At 36.8% G+C, this 23,545-nt stretch overlaps 1 protein-coding gene across 1 annotated transcript in view; it reads right to left on the bottom strand.

Annotated features, from left to right (window-relative positions):
• Positions 1 to 23,545, bottom strand: part of CDH7 (cadherin 7) — an 81,837-nt gene that overhangs the window by 40,567 nt on the left and 17,725 nt on the right. Inside the window, exon 3 of the mRNA XM_085052469.1 lies at positions 852 to 1,146. Within this exon, the coding sequence (XP_084908595.1) occupies positions 852 to 1,146 (295 nt within the window). The remainder of the gene's footprint in view (positions 1 to 851; positions 1,147 to 23,545) is intronic.

Genomic DNA, 23,545 nt, shown 5'->3' on the forward strand with positions numbered 1-23,545 from the left:
CCCATAAACATATTTCCAGTAAAGTAAATTAAGTTCTTCTGCTTTCTTGGTTTTTGGGGGTTTTTGTGCTTGCATTTATAACTTTATCTTAAAGTAATATTTACCAAAACATGTCTGGGCCAAGCCTCAGTCTGGTCTAAAAGAGTCAGCTTTCAAAGGAACAGTGGTACCTGACAACTGATGAGCATTTGGTCTCTTTAAAATGAAGAGAGAGTAGATTTGATTTTGAAATTCTCCCCTAATTCAAACTCAGGAAAAATCAGCATTTCTTAGTTTCCAACAAAGAGTCTGAAGCCTCTAAAATCCATTCTTCTCTGATTTCACTAGAACTTTGAACTACCTTAAGTTGTACCCCAGTTTCTGCTGCTTGCATATATTCCTCAGAAAATGGGATTTCATTGTTAGAAAAAATATACAATAAACTATTACCAATATGAGCAAAACTTACAAAAAAAATGCTATTCACTAGCAGGAATCTGAAGAATTTGTTATGAACAGACCTTATCTGAATGAAATTATAAATTATCACCTCAGAGTACCGTTACATAGGTGTGAAACTTATTACTGTTAATGAGAATTATAAAACAAAGCCTCTGGGCACTGGAATGAGAAATACACCATAAAATGGTTATCTTAATTCTGGCATAGCAATTTGAGTTTCACAACAGTTTTGAAAGGGTAAATACTTAATCTAGCATGTTATTTCCAGTTAAGTCTTGAAATATCTAACTGTTGCAGGTGCCTCATAGATAATTAAGTAGCTTAGTGTGAAACAGTAAAAAATAATGAAACTTTTAAAAAGGCAATAGGAACAAATTTCCCACAACACCAACAGTATATTTTGCACTTACCCACAGGAGACATCTCAGGAACTCCAGCAGTGTAGGGACCATCCAGAAATTTTGGCTCATTGTCATTGATGTCCTGAATCTTAATGACGAACTCAGACTCTGGCTCCACGGGTTTATTAGTCAGCCTATCTAGAGCTTGTGCTCGGAGCGTGTAGTAGGCCTGCTCCTCTCGATCCAGCCTCTTTGTAGCATGAATATCCCCCGTGTTCTCATCAATAATGAAAATGGAACTTGCCCCTTCGCCTGACAAGATGTATTTGATGGAACCATCTCCTTTATCAACATCAGAGTGAAGCTGGTGAAAAATTGATGAGAGATGAGATTAACTTACAAGAGAGTCAGTGGCATGGAGATATGTAAAAATTATTCCTATGTTGAGCAGTAGTATATGAAATTTTATTGTTCTTCAAAAGATAAGCTGAATGTTTATCACACACAGCATGTGAGAGACCATTAGAATCTGTCACTTTGCTCATTTAGGCAAGAAAACTTCATTCTTTCCTGCAAACAATCTCACGCTCCTCATGCCAGATTTTTACATAGACACACACATGCACACAGATGTCATAACCATGACTTTATTCCTACCTGAATTAACTACATTGTGCACTTCTGCTTATCATCCTAATGAAGGGTAAGACTTCAAACAAATGTCAGTACAAACTTAGTGTCGGAGTGTGCTTGCTCCTGTGTGTATTTATGTATTATCTCAGTGCTTACTGTGGAGAGCAGTAAAACATGTCAAATGTTCCTCACAAGGGAAAGTGGAGGGGCAAGTACTTCACTCTTCACTCCCATAACCAGTGACAGGACTTGAGGGAATGGCATGAAGCTGGGTCAGGGGAGGCTTAGGTCGGATATGAGGAAAGGTTCTTCACCCAGAGGGAGGTTGGGCACTGGAACAGGATCCTCAAGGCAGTGGTCACAGCACCAAGCCTGTCTGAATTCAAGAAGCATTTGGACAATCCTCTCAGGCACATGGTGTGACTCTTGGGGTGTCCTGTGCAGAGGCAGGAGTTGGACCTCATTGTTCTGGTGGGTCCCTTCTAGCTCAGAATATTCTATGATTCTATAAAATGAAGTAAAATGCACTGGTTGATAGGTTGCTCGCTACTGTTTGATGGGTCAGTAACTTCAGTTCTTCACTTCCGTGTCTTGCTTTCCATTGTCTAATTTCAGAAAAATGCAGACTCTGAGAAAGACCAAGGTATCCTGGCACTTTTGGAAATACACAACATTGAAAGCCAGGTGCAGTTTCCCTGGCACTCCCTGCAGCAGGCATACAAGAAATATACCTTACTAGATCAAAATGCATCTTCCATTAGAACGGCAAGATAGATTTGCAGAAAGAAAATTTTTTCCTCGTCACTCAAGCTATTTTAACTTACAGAGCAAGATTTCACAGGTTTTCTAGCTCTTTTATGTCCACTGAGTTTCATCTCCCTGTGACAAAACACAAACTGAAACACTTCTTATGTACTTCTCAAACTTGTATCAATAATGTAATTGATCTGGATATCATGTTATAGCAACACACACATGTCATATAGTTAATACTGCACAAGTGAAAAGAATATCAGTAAAATTTAAAGTACTTTATTGCTTGTTAAAAGTGGATTAATACTTGTAAATAGCTGAAGACTTGGATTTTTCTATCTCATATCTTCTTTAAACCTGTCCTAATTCAATGTCATCTTGAGTTTGGAGGTAAATCCATGGTCATCATCATCATCATCACAATTTCCATCACTAAATTTTCTCCTCTCTGTTAGGAGTATCACTGTGAGAGTATTCACTTCCAGCATACAGGGAGAAAATTGTTATCTTGGGCATAACTTAGCACAGCTGCAAAACCTTTTCCCATTTCAGCGGGGAAGTATTCATGCTCAGTTTTGAATTTTTCAGCTGGATAAAAAGCTGCCTATTTCTTACACATTATTTCTCTTACACTGTTTGGATATCTCATATTTATGCAATTACAGTGCACTCCTCTCTTTTAAAACAGAAATGGAATCTGGAGTTTTGGACTGGATTAGAAAAAGAGAACTAGGGTATCTAAATCAGATTAGCTACATTATTTCAAAATATGGTTTATCCTTTTTCTGCTGCTACCTAAATCCAGAGCCACTTTAACAAGCCTGAGATTTCTTTGGTAGAGTTCCCCAAACATTTAAAGCCCTACTTCTCTGCACACTCAGGATTAATCAATGCTGACACTGTGAGCAGGTCAAGGTAAAATGTGCTTCACAGTCAAGCTCTTTTGAGATCCACAGCACTGCATACTCCTCAGTCCCTATGGATGGGGCTTATTGAACAAACCATACCTCTGCTCATCTTGCACATCTGCTGCTCTCGATTCTTTTTCTAACCTGACTTCCCTACAGAGGAGCAGTGGCCTGTGCAAGTAAGAATCTGTCTAACAGGTCTTTGATTTTGTTTTATGTTTTTTTATTCTTTCCTCTTTTCTTTCTAATACCTACTTCAGCATGCATAAGTCTCCTGTGTGCTATAGAGGGACTGTGTGGGCTTCCCTACATAGCCAGAATCCTTCAGTCTAGACTCAAATGCTGAACACCACATTACACAAGAAGTGAGGTTATGGGATACAAAGATTCCATGCCTTTGTCCTAAGTGATTCCATTTTCTCCTATATATCCTAGCTGGTGTTTCTGTGGTGGCTGAGACTCTCACATTCTCCCTGTAGAGGCTACTCCACCTTTTGTGGCATTTTTAAGGATGTGCGGTGTGAGAGAAAAGCGGACAACAGCATACCCAGCAGTTCATCAGGCAGAGCAGTTTTCTGAAGATTAGAGATGTACAGGCAGATCTGCTCAGGCAGAGAAAGGAAAGTTTCCATGTCTCAATCGCTGAGAGCAGCACAGCACTGCCCCATGGGATGGAGCTGAGCCCATCAGCACACCACAGTGGTCTCAAGCTGCAGGGCTGCACAGCCTGTCTTTCACCTTGTGCTAACATCCAGCCCTATCCTAAATAACTAACCAGCAGTGTTTTGAAAAAAAAAGAGACCTTCAGGGGAGAGGCCAGTAAATCATTGAAGATGCACTGAGCAAGGTTTTCACACCCAAGGGAAAGAAGAAATTCTGTAGCTTCAGCATTTCCCATTTGCTTGTTCAGTGGCTTGCTGATTAACAACACACTGTTCTTTAAGGAGTCCCACTTTGAGGTCCATAAATCTCCTCATGGATTACACTACAGTGGTTGGTGGCCTGGTGTGAAATGCTGAACAGAAGCCACTTTTTGGAATGATGCCTGGGTAAGAAAACTGCTACCACGTGGATTAGTAAAGTGATTAGTGAGGACCTTTGTTATTCAAGGTTAAGACTCTGGAAGTGCAAACTTCTTTGTATCTTTTATTAAAACTTTGCTCTACTAAGCATTTAAAAACTGTGCTGGCCCATGCTCAAATTAGTAATGCACCATTCTCTACCTACTTAACCCCAGGAAGGTGATACAGCTCAAGATTTAGTTTATCTTTGGCACTACAGAACAATCAATTCAGTGTAAAGTACTCCAAAGAGCTTTTTTCAACACTTTTATATGCATTTTAGAGGAGATCTGAGATAACTTAAAAGTGCAGTACAAAAGAACAATGCAAATAAAAATTTGCTGAAAACATTAAGAAATTTGGTGCAGTTTTCATGTCACCCATATTCCAATTCCACACAATATAATTTTTCAGTGATCTTCAAAGTCATTAATGCAGAGGCATCAATGCTTTGCAGCTACAAACAAAATTTTTGAATGTCCTGTACCATGTTTAGAACTCTGCTCCTACCAAATACGACTACAAGTTGCCTGTGGTTCTAGCTATTAAATTTTAATACTGCAGGAAGTGAGAAGTACAATTTTCCATTTAATGTTGGCTTAAGAAAACACTTTGCAAATTTTTTGTTGTTGTGGGGTTTTCTTGTTTGGTTTTGTTGTTGTTTAGGGGAGAGGTTTGTGCCTTTTATAACAGGAGAAATACATTAAGTAATAAGAGCTGCGATTTTTGTCTGTTCTTGTTATTAATTTGGCAACAATTAGATAGAATGATATTTGTCCTCAGAATAGTTGTACTTTAGAGGAAGGTTCTAGAAAGCATCCATGGTGGTGCCATCTTCTAGCTTGTCTTTCACTCCTCCCACTTTCTACAGGGACATTCATGTAGGAGACAGAATTGCAGCTCAATCTGCAGCTGCACATGGGAACTATGGCTTTAGAAGCAGAGAGGATCAAGACAAAGGCAGTTTGAAATTCTTGTTTCAAGAGACATGGAGGATTCAAGGATTCACTGGATAAATATCACCTGATTCCATTCTGGGTCATTCCAGATTATTTTTCTTTCAGAATCAGTTTGCCATAGATATTGTAAAAAATACCCCCTGTTTTCAGAAAGAAGAATGATAGAGACAGCTGTATGCTTCCAATTAACTTCATCCATTGCCACCTCCACACAATATCCATAATGGTGACTGTCCAGTTTGCCTTGGCTATCAATTAACTTTATTTTCCATATAAGATTCATGATCCAGTTCTTACATGCTAATCCTATTGCTTCTTTGTTACATTCCACACACATTTAACAAGAAGATTTTAAGAGTTCTAGTCTTGGGTGATCCCTGCATGTACAAGGAGGAGCACATGAGAGCAGGAAACTGAAGCAGCAGCCCTCTGCAGAGAGATGATGTATTTTTTAACAGGAGCATAACTTTTGATGTGCTAGGAAAGTCAGCAGACAGTGAACAGATCTAACAATAAAAGCTACACAAGACTTGTGGAGACAGAAAGGGACAGTGCACATAAGTTCACTTTTTCTTGTTTTTTAGAAGATAATTTACTGAGTGCCCTCTGTTGACTCTGAATTCAACCTAAAAAAAGAGGGCACTTACTTTTCTTAGGCTTTCAGTTTTAGAAAATACTTGTTTGGATATGTGTGACAGAAGGAAGCAGTCAGCTTCACTAAACAGCAAAGGTCTTATTACCCTAACTCTTTTAACAAACCCAGTTTTGTTCTCACATTTTTTAGGTCTGCAGCAATATAGCTTAATATAATGTCTCCCCTAATTCATTTATGTCTTGGTGGACTTTTAGGGTGGTGTTTATTATAGAGAAACCTAAATAAAACATTTCTTCTAAAATTCCTAATACTCAGTAGTTTCAGGATATTGCCTATTTGTATATAAAGATCTGTAAAACCAAAGATGACATCATTTTTCATCACTTGCCATTAAAGTATGCTAATGCAGTATTTCCAATAGAGAAGAACATTTACTTTTCTCAGTAAGGAGAGATACTGCACTGCATTATTAAAAGCATTTAAAGTATTAAGAGCAGCTTATCTGGCCAGCGCTGATCTCTTACATGTCTGAATTGGAGGTTTGCTCTTTTTCTGATTTTCAGTTCAGGCTCCTTTACAGCAGGTGCAATGCTCATATGCCCCACTGCTCTGATTTCTCTTTTCTAAAGTTCTGTCTTTGTTGTTGTTTCTCCCCATGCCAGCATGGCTAATGATTCCTTGCAGAGTTTATAGATTATTGGTGAAGAAGAAAAGTAAAGCATGAGGAGCTGATGGTTTTTTGACACCAGCAGGACCACAGAAGTAACGGAGAGAAAGAGGTGTTCAGGGCAAATATTAGAAGCTTCAATGCAATCTAGCTCCATCGTTCCCTGAGACCATCGGAATGTGTGCTCCTTTGTAGAATGACTGAAAAATTTTTTCAGGGAGGAGTTGCCTTGTCTGCACTCCTTCCTTTATCTCTATGAAAGTAACAAGAAAGGGAGGAGAAGAATGAAAACTGCCTCCTCCTCCTCCTCAAGCTCCATGCAGTTATCCATAGTTATTGGTGATATGGAGCTGACACAGATGCAGCTTTATTCCTGCCTCCTTGCAAAAAGCAAGGAGGCACCAGGAATCAGAAACAACCACCAAAAAAAAAAAAAAGTAGAAATATCTCCAAGCCAGTAGCAATCTTCTTGTCCACTTCATAACCACAATTTACAATCATAAAACAACTGAGAAAAGACTGTGGGAGGAAGACTCTCTTGTGTCATGCCACCTTTTCCCCTCCTCCTTTCTGGAAAGACTTAAAAAGGGTATTTAAAGATTAAACATGTAATTTCTAAAAGATTAAATAAAGCTGGTGGTCTGAAACAAAGACGCAATTTAGCCATTTCTATTTCATTTTGGTCATCACAACAGCCAGGTTCTTAAAACAACTGTTCTTGGATTTTCTTGGAGTCAATATTTGTTATGGTTGCACATACAAAGTTTTAAAATCCCCTTTTCCCCTTAGATTATCATTTTTAGTATGTGTTTTGTGATGACTCATAAAGTACTAGATATTTATAAGGGTTTTTTCTCTTTTTTTTTAAATATAACACTATATTTCTCAAATATCCAGATAACTAAGGGTTCAGTGTTGGTTATTTGGAACAATTTCAATGCAAATAATAACGAATATTTAAAATTAAACATAGACAATAGAGTTAACATTTCAGTAAAAACTAATGTGTACACACACCAGCTTTCTGCAACGTCTAAAGGTTTCACAAACACATTAGTTACTAATAGGATCATTGTTTTCAGAGGAAGCCATGAAACTATCATTCTTGTAAACTGGAACCATATTTCAGTATCAACAGCCTAAGATATCTTTTAAAATTTATCTTTCAGTTTCATTACAGAAGTCATGTGGGAAAGAAAAAGATTCCTCAACATTTTATTGGTGTCAGCAAAGGCTTGTGATTCATATAATTGACTTTATACCCAGGCACCAGTGAAAGTATTATTCAGCAGGTAATGATTTTCTTATAAAAGTCTATTCTCCAAGAAATGTTGAGAAAGTGATAAAGGAGCTCCTGGAGGGCTTTTGTTTGCTTTTAGTTTTATTAATTTATGTAAAACTATAGTACAGGCCTCGGCTCAGAAAGAAATATGCTGGTCTACATTTTGTGTTTTCAGCATAACAGATAATACTGAGGACAAGTGATCAAGTCAATATAAATGGCTATACCCAAAACTCCAACACTTTTAATTAGAGTTTGAACAGAAGGAACATGCTTGTAATGCTGCCAGAGTTTCCTTGTCTCAACAGTGTTGTCAGTATAGTAGGGAACCAGCACAGACAACTGTGTCACTGTGGCACAATTTGCTGTGTAGATGAACTGGTAATTTCATGCACTGTTTTATTGCCTTCAGACTTCCTCTTTGTCAAGCAAGTGCAGAGATGGTCATGTGGGAATACAACAAGGTCTCATGCCACAGACCACAGTATAACCACATTATATTTATCTAACACAAGCAGTTGGTGGCAGGATTACTAAAAACCCAGACATGACTTCTGTTCAATGTTGATTTAAAATACCCAAAACAGTGTCTGGTTTGCTCAGAACTGACAAAGACCTAAGAGCTTCTGAGATAACTGAGGTCCAGGACATTTCTGTGATTTCTTCACATTGAGCATCGACCTTACAGGCTGCCTGAACTCAGACTGCCTCTGAATCATATTTTATTTTGCCACAGGTAACACTAGAGTCCTATGAATGACCACAAGGCAGATAAATATCTGCCCAGGATCACCACAAATGCAATGAGGTAATCAGAAGTTACCTCTCAAATGAGCACATTCCAGATTCAAAGTAAAACCAAGGCACATGCCTTTGGGAGTATCAAATGTCATGCCACAGATTGTCCTTAATAGTCCTCCTCCAGTCAAAATGTATGGCATTTGGTGTAATCTGAACCTCCAAGACCTTCACATTCAACAGTATATAAAGCCAGTAAGAACAAAGCTCCATCTACAATCAAGGTATTCAGGCATTATTAAGATAGCATAGGATAAGGTAAAATAAATAAGAATGTTTAACAGGGGAGAGGAAAAAAAAATTTTAAAAAAGTAAAAAATATTCACAGACCAAAAGCCAAAGTGAATGAGAGCATGGATAGGTCTGAATTGCAAGACTAGTACTTGAGAATAATGCTGTATAACTTTATCAACATTTTCTTTTCATACTCTGCTTAATACAACTGGAATTGAAAAAGATGATTAGCCAAATTTGGTCAAGTGTCATTTTACTGAGGGTGCATAGTGCTACTACTCCAAGTGTACCAAAAAAAAAAGCCTACTCTGGAGGTGGGGAAAAAGGAAAAGAAAAAAAGAAAAAAGAGATTGAAATGTAAATTGCCATTGATTTTAAAGTCCTGAAACCAGAGTAGCAAACAAAATAAACATGACTAATGGGCAGGGAGAGTAGCATAACTGTCAGCTTGCTTTGAATGAACTAAGCACTATTCTTAAAAAAAAAGAAAAAAAAAAAAGAAATAATCCTTATTTCCCCTATTAATGAAGATTTTTGAATTCCTTCCTTTCTGTTACAGAGTGCATGTTTCTGTGCCTAAGAAATTAAAATAGTAAGAATTTGTATTCATTTATTTCTTCTCTCCCATCATCACACTTGAAATAAGTAGTTAGGTTTTACTATTTCCTCCTTCCTCTGTGTTGTTTCCCCAATAAAATGTTCAGAAATATTGGTGAAAGAGTTTAGTGAAAGCCCTTATATAGCCCTTATACTTTTAAGTGGTGGATCAGTGCTCCAGGAGGATAATAACCTTATCACCTTATCCACATGAAGTGGAGTGAATATTTAATTTTGCCAACCTTTTGAAAACAGGGGTTAAACAGGAAAGAGAACAGTGAAACTTCCTTATTTTCTTGATGGTTATTTTTCAAAAAAAATTCAAATTAGAAGTACTAAAATTCTAAAGCTTTCACTTCATAACATCCCAGTTAGTATCTAAGTGAGCCCTCAAGGCTTCTAGGTTGAAGACAAAGTTCAGATAAAAAGTTCCCCTAGGAATAACTGATACTGTCATCTAAAGAATAGTGAGCTGAATAATTACTAGGAAATACTGAAAACTTGATGTGATTACAGCATCCATGCAACATTTTTGTGATTTTTTTCTCTTAATAATACTCAATATTATCTGCAGTGTTCTCTCTCCCTGTGTATACCTGCATGATGTAACTCTAGATAGATATTGATTTTATATTTGTATATACACACATTTAAATGCATGCACGTACATATACACATATGCACATGCACACACATACATGTACCCTTCCTTTCTCTGTCCTTCTCCAGTGTCTGCAGATGCTGTACTCACAAATCTTTGCCTTCTCCACTCCCAGTTTTAATAAGAACACACAATGCCCTGTGGCGACAGGGAATTGTGCAGCCAGCCCATTAAGTTTACTGCAGCTACAGGAGGAACTCAGAAGCAGCTGCTGCTGTGGATGGAGCTGAGTGGACATATGTAGCTGGCTGAGTATTCTTGAGGAGTTTTAATGGGCCATCATCATGACATGTCACTCTCCAAAATGACTATTTGTCATTCACACTCCTAAAAAGACAGTTTGGCAGCTTTGGGAGGTAAAAACCATCTGTATACTGTGCATCATCATGTACTAATTACATAATATTTATTGGGGGTGGGGGGACAGCAACACTGTATTGTAGCACCACCAAGAGCCTATAGACAACATAACATGTTCATAACAGGAACTGGAAATAAAGAGACCTGCTTTCCCCTCACACACAGGCTTCAAACTTTTCAGAAATCAGCTTCCTAGAATGGAAACAGACCCACACTGTTTGCAAACAACATGCACATTGGAATGCTTATAGAGCTGTTTATATTCAGCTTTGCGTGGTGGTTTTTTTGGATTTTTTTTTTGCTGGTGGCGATGTGGTGGGTTTTTTCCCCCCACCATTCTCAGTCTATCAATATTTACTCTTTGGAGTACTCATTCTGATTAAGAAAACTGCATCATTGACAAACCAAGGCATAGAATGGATTTGCCACCTGATTTACCATATAAAAACTGCTGACTTTTACTCAAATGGATTTAATTTTTGATTAAAGAAACCAATGACTCAAACCTCATTTATGCAAGTGCCTAAACAATTAAATAATGTAAAAATACTACTGGAGAGAAACCCTATTTACAAATTCCTGAATGTTTATTCTTACTAGCTCTATTTTGGTTCTTACTAGATCTCCAGGAAAGGGCCTAAGTTCCCTTCCATACATGCCAACATCATTTTCACATGATCCATATCTATTCATAATGCACCATACAACTTGCTGTTATATACTAAACCAACGTACTTACTGGTCCAGTGGTTTGATTTATTTTGTTGCCAAGAATCATTGAAGCTGTAAGAAAAAATTCTCTTAAAGTCACTGTACTCTATTTCAGCAGTATAATGAAATTGTGTTAAGGGTGCTTTCTCCCTGCATTCTCCACATATGGCTTCTATGAAAGGGTTCAGGCTTAAACAATGTAGCATGGCAAAAAACCACCAAAGACCCCAGCATGTTTCAGAGAAGAATGTCTCTAGCTGATGTCCATGGGCTTGAAAAGTTTATGTACGCATAGCAGCTTGCAGAAAGAGAACCTTCCAGAAACCTCACTCATCCTTCTTCTCAAACTACTTCCTCACTATACATGAAACAATCTCTGCTTGCACAGTATTAACACATATGTAGTAAAGAACTGTTTCCAGAGCATGTATTTGTCATTAACGAAACACATGCCTGGATGCACAAATACATATATTTACAGTAATGTGAATATTTTCTTTCCTTATACCACCATATATGCTTCCATTAATTATTAATTATTTCAGTATAGTTTACTTTTTTTAGTTAGTTAGTTAGTTAGTTAGTTATTATGACCAGGCAATGCATGTGTACACTATCCATTATATAACAGAAAGAAGGGAAAGAGGGTAAATGAAACAAAAAAGGCAGTAACAGAATTTATATACCTTCAATAATGAAAAATTAATGTTTTTATTTTTTTATCTGTTCTTGAAAACATAAGAAATTAGAAATAAGAAGTTAGAATACAAATATGGTGATTGGAAAGCTGTTTCCCCATAATGCTTTTTCTGCTCAGCCATAATAATTCGGGCCTAGGATTTCAACCATGGAAAATGAGAGCACATTAGAGGATCTACTTTTTCATCTCTAACTCTGTAATCTAAAGAATTATCTCTAACAGCACTGCACAGCAAAAATAATCATACACACTTCTTGTTTGACTACCATATCAATAATACCAAATTTACAGACAAAAATTCATTTGGTATCAAACTATTTTCTGAGATAAGATATGCACTTATACCGAATGTATTTATTTTAAAGTGGAAATTATACCTCCCATATTGTCTCTTCTTTGTCAAACTACTGATCTATAGTTTAGAGTGATTATCCTCTTTCTGCTTCAACTATCCAAAATAGCTTGCAGCATTGCTTGGTTGATAATGATTTTTCTCACAGGAACCTGCTTCCAAAGAACATTACTACCAAGGAATAGACACCCAGAGGGTGCAGAGCTTTTTTCATTTGTTTTCGTTTCGGTTTTATGTTGTACCAATTCCTCACATTTAATTTGCTTTTGAGAGTTTAATGCTACTAAAAATCGAGTCAAAATCTTACCTTGTGTGTTAGTGGGAAGTGCTGAAACCCTGACAGACTGAAAGACAATGGTAAAATATATAACTGTAAAGCAGTGTAAGTAAGTAGGGCTATGTGCCTGTAGATGTTTACAAAGTACTGGACTACAGAACAGACTGTATTCTGACCATTTTAACGATGAAAGACTTGCAATACACAAAAAATGTATTTAGCTGGGTCCGCATACCCCCTAACCTATAATTTCCTGAAAGCAGTGATGGACTTGTTAATTAATATTTACGAAACTGTCGAAACAAAACAGAATTCACATGTTGATCTAAATATTAATTTTAATTTTTAACAAAAATGATAATACAGATGTAAAGATAACAGTGTTATTGTGTTTTGCTTCTTAAAAACTAAATTCCTATTGTCTTTCTTTATAAAATTTTATGTTTGAAAAAATGTAGTACTTGGTGTTGACTTTTGTGAAAGTTATATAGTCACCTTTAAACTGACAATTCTCCATATGAACAAATTGGCTATAAGTTATAAAATATTTCACGCCATCCCAAAGCATTTTCACAAATCTAATCCCATAAATCTTCTCACTAAGATCACTGGGACTACTCCTGGACTCAAAGTGCAAAATTAAGATTTTGAAACAATGTCCACATCAGGCATTAGTCCCTCGGAAGGCATGTTGTGGAGAAAGTCAAAACTGATCAGAACTGATAGTGGGCCAAGTAGATAAGAACTGAGAATTTGAACACAAAATTTTACTATAGCATTTTAAAATGAGTAGATTATTTCATATTAAAGGGTAGCAACTAATATCTATAATAAAGTATTATACTTTCATTGCTAGTGCGACAATGTAAGATGAAAAACCAATGCATGACCAAATAAAGTGGAGTATTAGATAGCTTCCTTCAGATGCTTACCTTGTGTCTTAAAACAAGTTCAGGTAAAAAAGAATCCCTTCATTAATTTATTATCAAAAAAACATGGGTTACTGTTGCTAGTATGTTTACATTTCATTTAGAATCTCTTTTAGAGTCTGGTTTGGTCAAACACCCTAACATTTCCATAGCGCTTTCCATTAAATACTATGACAGATTTCTAACACTGCAGTAAAGGTAAAAGCAAAGGTAAAACACTGAATGACAAATAACACGCTCTTTTTTCAGTAGACTATAGGATGATATCTTTTCCCCCCCTACTATTATATATTTCACTGAAGATAGTTTATCACATTGATTTTTACCCAAAAGGGCTTCTCAGGTCCATCCATCCATCTATATATACTGGCTAGTTAATTCACAGCCTGTTGTTCAAAATTCACTTCAAAACCTAGGGAAATTTAACCCAGTGCTTCATCAAATTGAATCTCTTTTAGAATTTTCTAAGCTAGGAAATCATCCATATCCATGTGCATCATGTAAGGACTTGCTTAGCAGCCATGAAAGTTGGTACTAAGCATATGCTTAAATAGCTTCCTGAAATAAAGTCTTAACCCCTGTTCAAAGAAGAAGGTTGCTCTAATGAACATGTGTGTCACATATGCCTAATTATAAGCAGCCGCATTGAAAGATTAAGTGATTCCATTACATAAATTCACACTGTAGCTGCTCAGAATTCAGAACAAGCTGAAGCAGAGTATGCACAGTAAATATGGACACTTGAAAGTCTGCTTGAAACTGTTCAGATCATTTAAAGTGATCCTTTGTGAATAGATACTTTAAAAGGTTTGATTTCTCTCTAGCTTTTTTTTTTTTAACCATTCAAGCTTGTGGGTTTGCAAGGGCTTTTAGATATAACCAGGCTGATCTCAAGATAGTAATTCATATCTTGATAAGCATTTAAACTCCATAGGACTAAGGACAGGGAAATAAATGCTTTTAATGCCCATGTTTTCTGCTTGTTTTGAGAAAATGTTTGAGGGGGAGGATAACACATATTTCAAACCCATAACAAACTGCCTTAACATGAACAGTACTAGGTTAATTGTAAATCCTCCCAATTTAGAAGGATTCTAACAGTTCTATGTAAAAGGCAGTGCTTTCCTAGTGCCTTTTTCTATGCTGGTGAGTACAAGAGCATTTAGCAAAGTAAATCTCATCAAATTCCTATGCAGGCATCATACCTTGTTTCCTTAAATCATATTTTGACATTTCAAATTAAGTGAGAAGATACTTATTGGTTAAGATTGAACTTCATTTGTATTTAAAAAAAATAAAATCAATGGATATGAGATTTGCCATATAGAATGCTAATGACAATTCAAGATTTTTTTGTCTGTTATTTGTGTTTTCACCATAACATATTCTAATTGTGTTTCTTAGTCCTTGCCATCAAATGTTGATGATATAGTCAATGTGTGTGCCATTTCTAAACAAATTTTGATGAAAAAAGTGAAATGGCAGGTGTTATTTTAGATTGGTCATGTATACATGCTGAATCTACATTACAACTCAAATTGTGAAGCCCTGTTTCTAATTCTGTAAGATATCTGGATTCTACTGAAAATTTTAGTGCCTTCCTTGAAAACTCATTTCTGACAGTTCCAGTACTTTGCATATTTTGAGAATTTTCAATTCCCACAGAGACACCTCTGATTATCTTAAAAAAAAATGTCCCTTTGACACCATAAAAGACATTGAAAGGGGTACATAATTTAAATTCTTAGGTGGTCTCTGATGAAATTACAACACTCTTACCTAATGATCATTTTCCTGTTGATCCCCTTCTGAGTGAACACTGGTTCAATGAAAATAGTCCACACAGTGAGTTACACAGTGAGAACACTCCCTGCTTAGGAAGCATTGTGGTGAACGGGAAGGTACAGGAGTTATAAGAATTGCGCATTCTGTTAGCTGCAAACAAGATCAGTCATCTGAAGTTACTCTCATCTACCTCAAATGTTGCAACTCAAATGACTGCTACTAATCTGTCTGTCATACTTGTATGTACCATCAAACATCTCCTTAAGGGATCTTTTTTTATAGTGTGTGATTGTTTCATTATAGTATCTGATCCATTTTATAACTAAATCTGAAAACAATGAATTACTCATGGAGATTAGAGTTTAAATCACTATAATACTTGCCCCCAGCATCCAAGACTGATCTTTGCTAAGTTTCACTTGACACAGCGTGTAAACTTCTCTACCAGATTGTCTGAGCGCTCTCAAAGCTTAATTGATCCAATTTGCATGTCTCATCCTGGCAGAATTGTGCATCATTTCTATCCTCTTGGACTAAGTGATCACAATCTAATCACTTTGTATACAAAGCAGATGGAAAGTTTCCAGCTCCTTTGCTATCCCCTTGCATGCATCCATATTAAAGCAATTCTAATTCAACAAACAATCTGATCTTTCTGTATTTTTATAGGATTACTGTCTCATTGATAGGCCTTCTGTCACCAATTGTAATGTTCAGAACTTTATACTCAAGGCATTTTCACTTTTGTCTCCCACCTTCTGTGTGGTCCATTAAAATGATCATTTCATTTAACAAACTCCCCTTAGGGAAGTTCTGTACAGCTTGGTGCAAATCAGCACAGCTCTGTGCACTGAAAGAAAGGTATAATTTCTATTAATTGAGTATTCTGTAGTTTTAAGGGAAAACAAATATATAATTATATCCTTATTAATAAAGCTCTGAGCCCTGTACACTAATAGATAGTGCCAAAACTTGTATATCTTCTAAGAGGAGAATGTTATTTTAAATTCAGTAAATATTTTCCAAATAGTGACTGTTTCTGCACATGAAACAAAAATCTCTTATTTATGTTATTTTGCTGAAAATTTTCCCTTCAAATTTCTCCAAGTTGTCATTTATACACAATGGCAGTTTAGTAAATAGTTATGTTGTTCACAAATAGATCAAAACTACCTTGTGAAAATAACACAAACAAGAGCTTCTGCAAAGAAAAGTCATGAGCAGAACAGTCAAATTAATGAAGGATCTACACATTTCAAATCACTAAAATCAAACTTTCTGAAGTTAACAGAAAGTTCTATTTCCTAATCTCACTAGTGATTCATTGACAGAATTTTGTTTTTGCCACCTGTCTCTACTTTATGTACATCTTCAAAGGTTGTTGTGTTCTTCAACCACTCTCTTTCCACACCTTCCTACCTCTTGAATCCATTGTCCAATAGTACCTCTGCTCTTCTGGGAGTTTGTGGTTGGCTTATTTTTCCCTACATACATCCTTTTCAACACTTTTCAACTTTTGTTCTCTCCATTAATCTCTATTCATATTTGCTCAATAAAATTTATGAGAAGGAAAGGACATTGTTCAGGGATTTTTAAAATTTGTTTTCAGTGAAGAATATTCAAGAAACTCTAAACCATGTTGTTCACAGAAGCCATCAATCACTGGTGGTCTGTTTATGACAGCGCAAGATAAAGAATACCCTTAAGGTAAAACCAGTGCCTGTATAAGACAGCGAAGGAACCAGAATACACTATTAAATTCTGTAATAATTTTTGTCAAAAGTAAAGCATGCCAGTTCACTTATAAAATCATGCTTTTCTGTATATATACACGAAAACAGTGGAAGGATGGCAGCTGTTCAATAGCAAGTCTAGTGAATTCAATGTTAACTGGTAAAGAACAAAATGAATTAACCAACTAAGCCAATTTAATCATAAAAAATGCACTGGGACAGTAAACAGATTTTCTATATGTATGCAGCACAATGAAAAGTGATAGTATAAAACCAGCAATGCCTTTCTTTGACTTGCATTTCAGACTCAGTGGACAAGTCACATGTAAGGTGCTCATGTTGCAACCTTGGTTGAGTCTTTTACCTCTTTACTTACACAAGTAAAACCTCTGCCATCTTCAGATACCTTTCTCATTTTAAAAATGTGAGATCCCATAGCTTACAACAGGGTTTTGCAGGTGTAAGTCAGTGGAACATAACAAACAAGTCTGTGGATGACACTCAGTTTTGCTGTCTCTTGGCTGCGTTAGCTCAGCAGGACTAATTGCAATAATAGGTAGAAAAAAAATTATCACTGGAACAGGCAGGTGTGACTCACACACAGAATTCCTCTACTGAGTAACACATTATAATTTTATACAGTAACTTTTAAGAGCAAATTTTCTGCTATCTGTAAACAATCAGACACCTATTAAACCATCATATTGTTTTTAGTGAAGACACTCAGAGTTTGTAAGCTAATGTGAGGTCTCAGGGCCCTGAGCAGCTTTTCACATGTGACAACATGCTACTTCTTCTAACACTTCACCCTGAAGGTATTTAAATATTGAGATAAAAAATTTAACAGTATTGAATGCCTTTGTTGAGCCCAAACTTACAGAAAAATGTCAGGGAGGGTCTATTGATTACTGAGGCATACAACTTCAGAAATATGTACAGAATAACTCTTATCTTGCCTTGCAAAACATCATTTATAAAGTAATGTTACACTCTGCCAAACATTATTAAATTGTGCCTTAATGTTTAAGAAAATCTACCTTATTTTATTGCAGTACTTCTGTTGCCATCAGCAAAAGCAAAGACACATGTTGATTTTGAGAATAGACTGAATGTAATGTTCATCCTCCATTGTATCTATATTTTCACCAGATACAAGTTATTATGGAAGAAAGCAAAAAAACTGGTTTTGCTTCATGACTCTCTACAATGGCACTCATGTAATTTCTGTCAAAGTTCTGCTATCAGTAAAAGTTATTTACAGGTAAAGGAATGTTTAACTCCAGAAAAATTTGTGATATTGCAGATCATTTTTTTCAGTATAACAACTCTTCTAACCTTGATGGTGAAGCTGCAGCATGTCTCCTCTTTATCTTTCTAATTATTTTATGAAATAATTTTCAAAAAAATTTAATCTGAGAAACAAATTGTTAGCACATCCTGCTACAGCCCCAAACTGTGTTCCAAAATGATATTTTCAATTTAAGTACAGTACAAAGAATGCATCCAAGGGTCAGAACTGGACAGTGGGCCACTATCTAAAACACAGACGATAACATAATTTCAGAAGCAAAGGTAAATATCTTCCATTTTTAATATGGCATACAATACAGACCCTTAAATCTTTAAAAGTATCGGAAGGATGTGTCATCAAGGTGGACATCTTAATCTTTCCATCTTCTTCACAATCTCATTTTCTGCTTGGCAGGTATTTTGGAAGCCTGACAAAGCACCTGGGCCCTCAGTCTGTATCATCCCACACAAAAAACAGTCACTTTGACTTCACTTTGTGGTACTAGACACAAAATTGGCAAAAAAAAAAAAAATCCAGAAAGATAATTTTGCCACCAGACTAGCAGAATGGACCATCATCTTCTACCTGTCTCTACTTACTAAAGTAATAGCTGAATGGAAATTGTTGAATGTGACACTGTGACTTACACAATATGGAACAACTTCTAATTTTGACAGGACATTGAAATTAGTCTGCACGAAAAAATTCTCATTCAGCCTGCAAACAGATGGGAGGAAATACAGTTACATGAAATGATCAATGTCAAAATACCAGTCTAGAAGGAAAGGTGTCTACTAAGGTTCTGAAAACCATGGGTGTCATTATTTCATCCTTTTAACTCCCAAGAAAAATTTGCTTTGTAAAGTGTGAGTTGCCTTCTTTAGTGGTAGACCAGAGAATTCATCGTTTTGGTGTTTGGCTCTTAATTTGGAAACAGTCTGGACATGGTCCAGTTACTTCCATGACAGCTGCACATATTTGCATCCTTCCATCCATCTGCTGAGAGCTCAGACTTGCTTGGACTCCTCCAGATCTTCATGTGGTTTTTTAATATATCCATGCTTTATCTTGACCCAGTAATATTTGGAACCTCCATGTATGCAATGTTATTCTGTCTTGTCCTATGCTGTTTGGCACTGTCATGCTCATGTTTTAGGCTTTGAACAAATTCCAAATTCTATAGCTCTCTCCAGTAATTTTTTAAAAGAAATATTTACATCTTTCATTTTCTATCTATTGCTTCCTTATTCCCATTAAAGAAGCTTAAAACCTAGTTCTACTAGTTTTTGCTTTTACTTTTTTAGCATTTGCTTTTAATGTCATGTGTCACAGATTATCTTGCTGCACATGTTTTCCTCTTTCGATTAAAAATGAACTTTACTTACCTTTTTGTCTCTTTCAAATGCATCTGCTAGTTAACAGGCCTACTCCCCAGCACATTCCTCAAACCTGGATGTTACTGTATCTCTGGCTACCTGCCCTCCTTTTCCATCTGTGCTAAAGTAACCAAGTCGAGCCTTCTTTCTAGAACCCGTTGTATGAATTGGTGTGACCTCAACTGATGTGTGACCCATTTGGATGGATATAGGTTCTCAGCAAAGAGCAGGGGGATCAAGACCTATACCCTAGATGAGCTTCACCTCAATCCCTGGCCTCATTTTGAAAACCACGTGGATGACAAGAAGGTGATTCGAAGTAGTCAGCATGGATTCACTAATGGTAAATCACACTGGGCCAACCTGATTGCCTACTGTGATGAAACAACAACCTGGTTTGGATGAGGGCAGTAGATATTGTCTATTTTGACTTCAGCAAGGCTTTCAACACTGTCTCTCACAACACCTCAATGTGCCAACACAGGAAGTGTGAGTTGAATGAGAGGACAGTGAGGCAGATAGAACTGGCTGAACCAGAGGGCTGTAATCAGTGGCACAGGGTTTAGTTGGAGGCCTGTCACTGGTGGCTACCCCCAAGGTTCAAAACTGGGCCCAGTATTTAATTTATTCATCAATGACTTGGATGAAGGGGCAGATATCTCCTCAGCAAGATCCCTGATGACACAAAGCTGGGAGAAGTGGTCAATACCCCAGAGGGCTGGGCAGTCCTTTTAAGGGAGCTCAACAGGTTGTGGAGGTGGGCAGAGAAGTACTGTCTGAAATTCAACACAGGCAAGTGCAGGGTCCTGCACCTGGGGAAGTATAACCCCACGGAGATGGGCAGAGCAGGGTTGACCTGCTGGGAAGCAGCTCTGTGGAGAAGGACCTGGGGGTCCTGGTGGACAGCAAGCTGTCCATGAGCCAATGTGTCCTTGTGGTCAAGAGGTCCAATGGTGTCCTGGGGTGCATTAAGACAAGTTTTGCCAGCAGGTCAAGGGAGGTGATCCTTCCCTCTACTTAGCCCAGACAAGTTCACATCTGGAGTGCTGTGTCCAGTTCTGGGCTCCTCAATAAAAGAGAGAGCTCCTGGAGCTCCATGGAGCTCCTGGAAAAGGTCCAAAAGAAGGCAACAAAGATGATTAGGGGACAGGAATATCTGTGTTACAAGGACAGACTGAGGGAGCTGGGTCTATTCAGCCTCAAGAGACTTCTGAAAGTGGACCTCACCAATGTCTATAAATGTCTGAAGGAGGGGGGATGCCGAGAGGATGGAGCCAGGCTCTTCAAAGTGGTGCTAAGCAATGGGACAAGAGGCGCAGGTAGAGACTGATGCACAGGAAGTTTCACCTAAACAGGAGGAAGAATGTGCAGATGACCATGCGCTGCAACAGGCTACCCAGAGAAGTTGTGGAGTCTCCCTCACTGAAAATACTCAACTACTGACTGGACACAATCCTGTGCCATGCACTCTGGGATGACCCTGCTTGAGCAGGGGGGTTGGACCAAACAACACACTGTGTTTGGTCCAACCTGACTCATTCTGTGATTAGATCGTTATACCTTAATATAAATTTATATTTTCACTGATTGCTTTGGTATGTTGTTTTCAGTTTTACACGAGTCTCCAAAGTGAGAAAAACACAGCAAATTGCTTCATCATGGTCCTTCCCTTCTCACACTTACTCTTTGGGATATATTTTCTTCTCTTTAACTTTTTCAGTCTCTATTTTCCCGTACTAAAATCACCAAGACTAGAATTTTTACCTTTTCTTTGAATGTTAAGATAAATCTGAATTGAATAAATGTGTCAGTACAAACAAGAATTATTCCTCAATGTCCCTCCATTTTTTCCTAGACATATATACTCATGGATGCATTTATGCCTATGCTTCATCACTGCTATCATTCTAATTCCTGCATGTTTGCAAACAATAAAACATTGTTTGACATAGCTTCACTTGCTTTGTCAGTCAAATAAATTGAAATAACTTTTCAAACAACTAATATTTCCTTTTCTTTGGGACTGATACTCACTCAGGAGTGTACTTGATTCAGCATAAAGAAAAAGAAAACAGAAAAGTGATGAGGCTTTTAGATCCTCAGCATGGTAGTGGACATGAACTTGCAAAGAAAGAAACAAACATGAATGGTGCAATTTGAATCTTACAATGAGAAAGTAAGCAATGGTTTCACTTGCCTTACTTCCTGTTTAGATGAAAGTATAATAGAGAGCATTTGTTCAAGGTTTTTCATTGTCAAGAAGATATTAAAAAATAGAGGGGATGAATGAAAGAGCAGTATGGAGGAACACAAGAATACAATGCTGACACAAAAGGAAAATCTTTCAAAAGTATTGCTTAACTAAGCAACAGTTAATTGGTAAAGGGTGAAAGATAGGTGGCGGGGATAACAGTCTACATATGCATGAAGATTACAAACATCCAGGAGCAAGTGGAATTATTTAAACAGTTTTTAATATATAGACTCTGCAGCATTATAGCCCTGCAAGTTAAAAAAAAACATAAAAATATGCCAAGCACTTTTCCAAATGCCAACTGTGCCCATATAACGTGTATAAATTGTGTAAGGAAGACAAGTTAAGTATTTTGCAAATTTATGGCATTACATTTATACCATGATTATGGAAACTTAAGAAATGACCATCTGCTTTTCCCAGCTGTGTCTGAAAACTTTTCATTGTTACAGGATAACAAGCTAAACTTTGCCTAATACAGCACCTGCCTACCTTGTAAGGGAAATGAATTGCCTGATTGCCTAGTCAGCAGGGTTACAACTTGGTACCTCAGTATGAAGTGTTTAAGCAGCTTATCATCCAAGGTACACATGTACCATCCAAGCACCAGATTTTCCATATTTTGGAAACATTTCCAATGAAAAATAATTTTTTGGGTTCAATTCTTCTCACACATACTTCACGGCAACAGAATCGCATGTCTCTGTAATCCTTAAGGTAGTTTCTCATGATTTACAGAAACAGGAAAACTAAATGAGACAGTATGACTCTGGCAACATTTTGTGGCATTCATGAAGAAAAATCTCTTTATATCACCTGGAGAATGACATTAAATTTCTTTCTTTCTATGCAGAGAGGGCCTAAGAATTTCCTGCGATGTAGGTAGAATATTATGTCAGACTGTCCTTGAGCTGTTCTTAGCATACACCCTTTCACCCACATAAAATGCCACAACACAGCCCTTTGATGTATTAGGAATGTTCACGGACTGCATAAAAGGAAGGCACTGTTTCTTCGCTGTCAAAATGTGGAATACATTGATATCTGTTGCAAATCAGTCCTCAATATTCTTCTTTTACTGACCTACAGAATAAAATATCAGTAAAAATTTCAATTTTGAAATTACCAGATAATTGTATGGCAACATTAATATTCTCAAATGGTCTCCTAGGGTCAATAAAACTGATCTGAATATTCTGGACTAAATCTTCAGTTACTCTATGAACAACATAACTTAATAATCAAAACATATTAAAAAACCTTTTTGCCTTCTTCTTGAATGTTAAGAATTAACTTCTCCTGGGGGAGAGCTCTGAAAAAGATAGCTTGAGACTAAGTCAGTAAGGCATATTTTATGTTTTCTGGTGCATGAGTAATTTCACATGAACTACTGTATGCAAAAGAGCTATATTTGTCTTTATATTCCTATTTATCTGAATAAAAAAGAATGTTTTTTCTTTTCTATGTTTATGACTTGTAGAGTGCTACTACTATACTACATGCCTTACACCTACATAAATAAAAATATTAGTTTTGTAACGGCCAAGGGCTGTAACATCAACAAATATTTGTACATTGGCAGAACTATTAACGGTAGTAGTTTTTTTCAAGAACATCTGCAAGAAATAATCCTAAACATATTCTTCAATTTTTTGAACCTCTTTATTGATTTTGGTGACCAGAGTCTTTTGTCAATGAGCTTCTTCATTGGCTAAGTTTACACTTGCCTGGGAAGGTTGAGGGGATTTCCATTCATACACTGAGTTTAAGTGATATATAGTTAGATGGTCACAACATTTATTTATGTCAAGTAAAAAACTCCTTATTTTTAACTGGCTAATCATCCT

This window comes from Lichenostomus cassidix, chromosome 2 (assembly GCF_008360975.1).
Source record: "Lichenostomus cassidix isolate B80296 chromosome 2, HeHo_3.0, whole genome shotgun sequence".
Taxonomy (NCBI): domain Eukaryota; kingdom Metazoa; phylum Chordata; class Aves; order Passeriformes; family Meliphagidae; genus Lichenostomus; species Lichenostomus cassidix.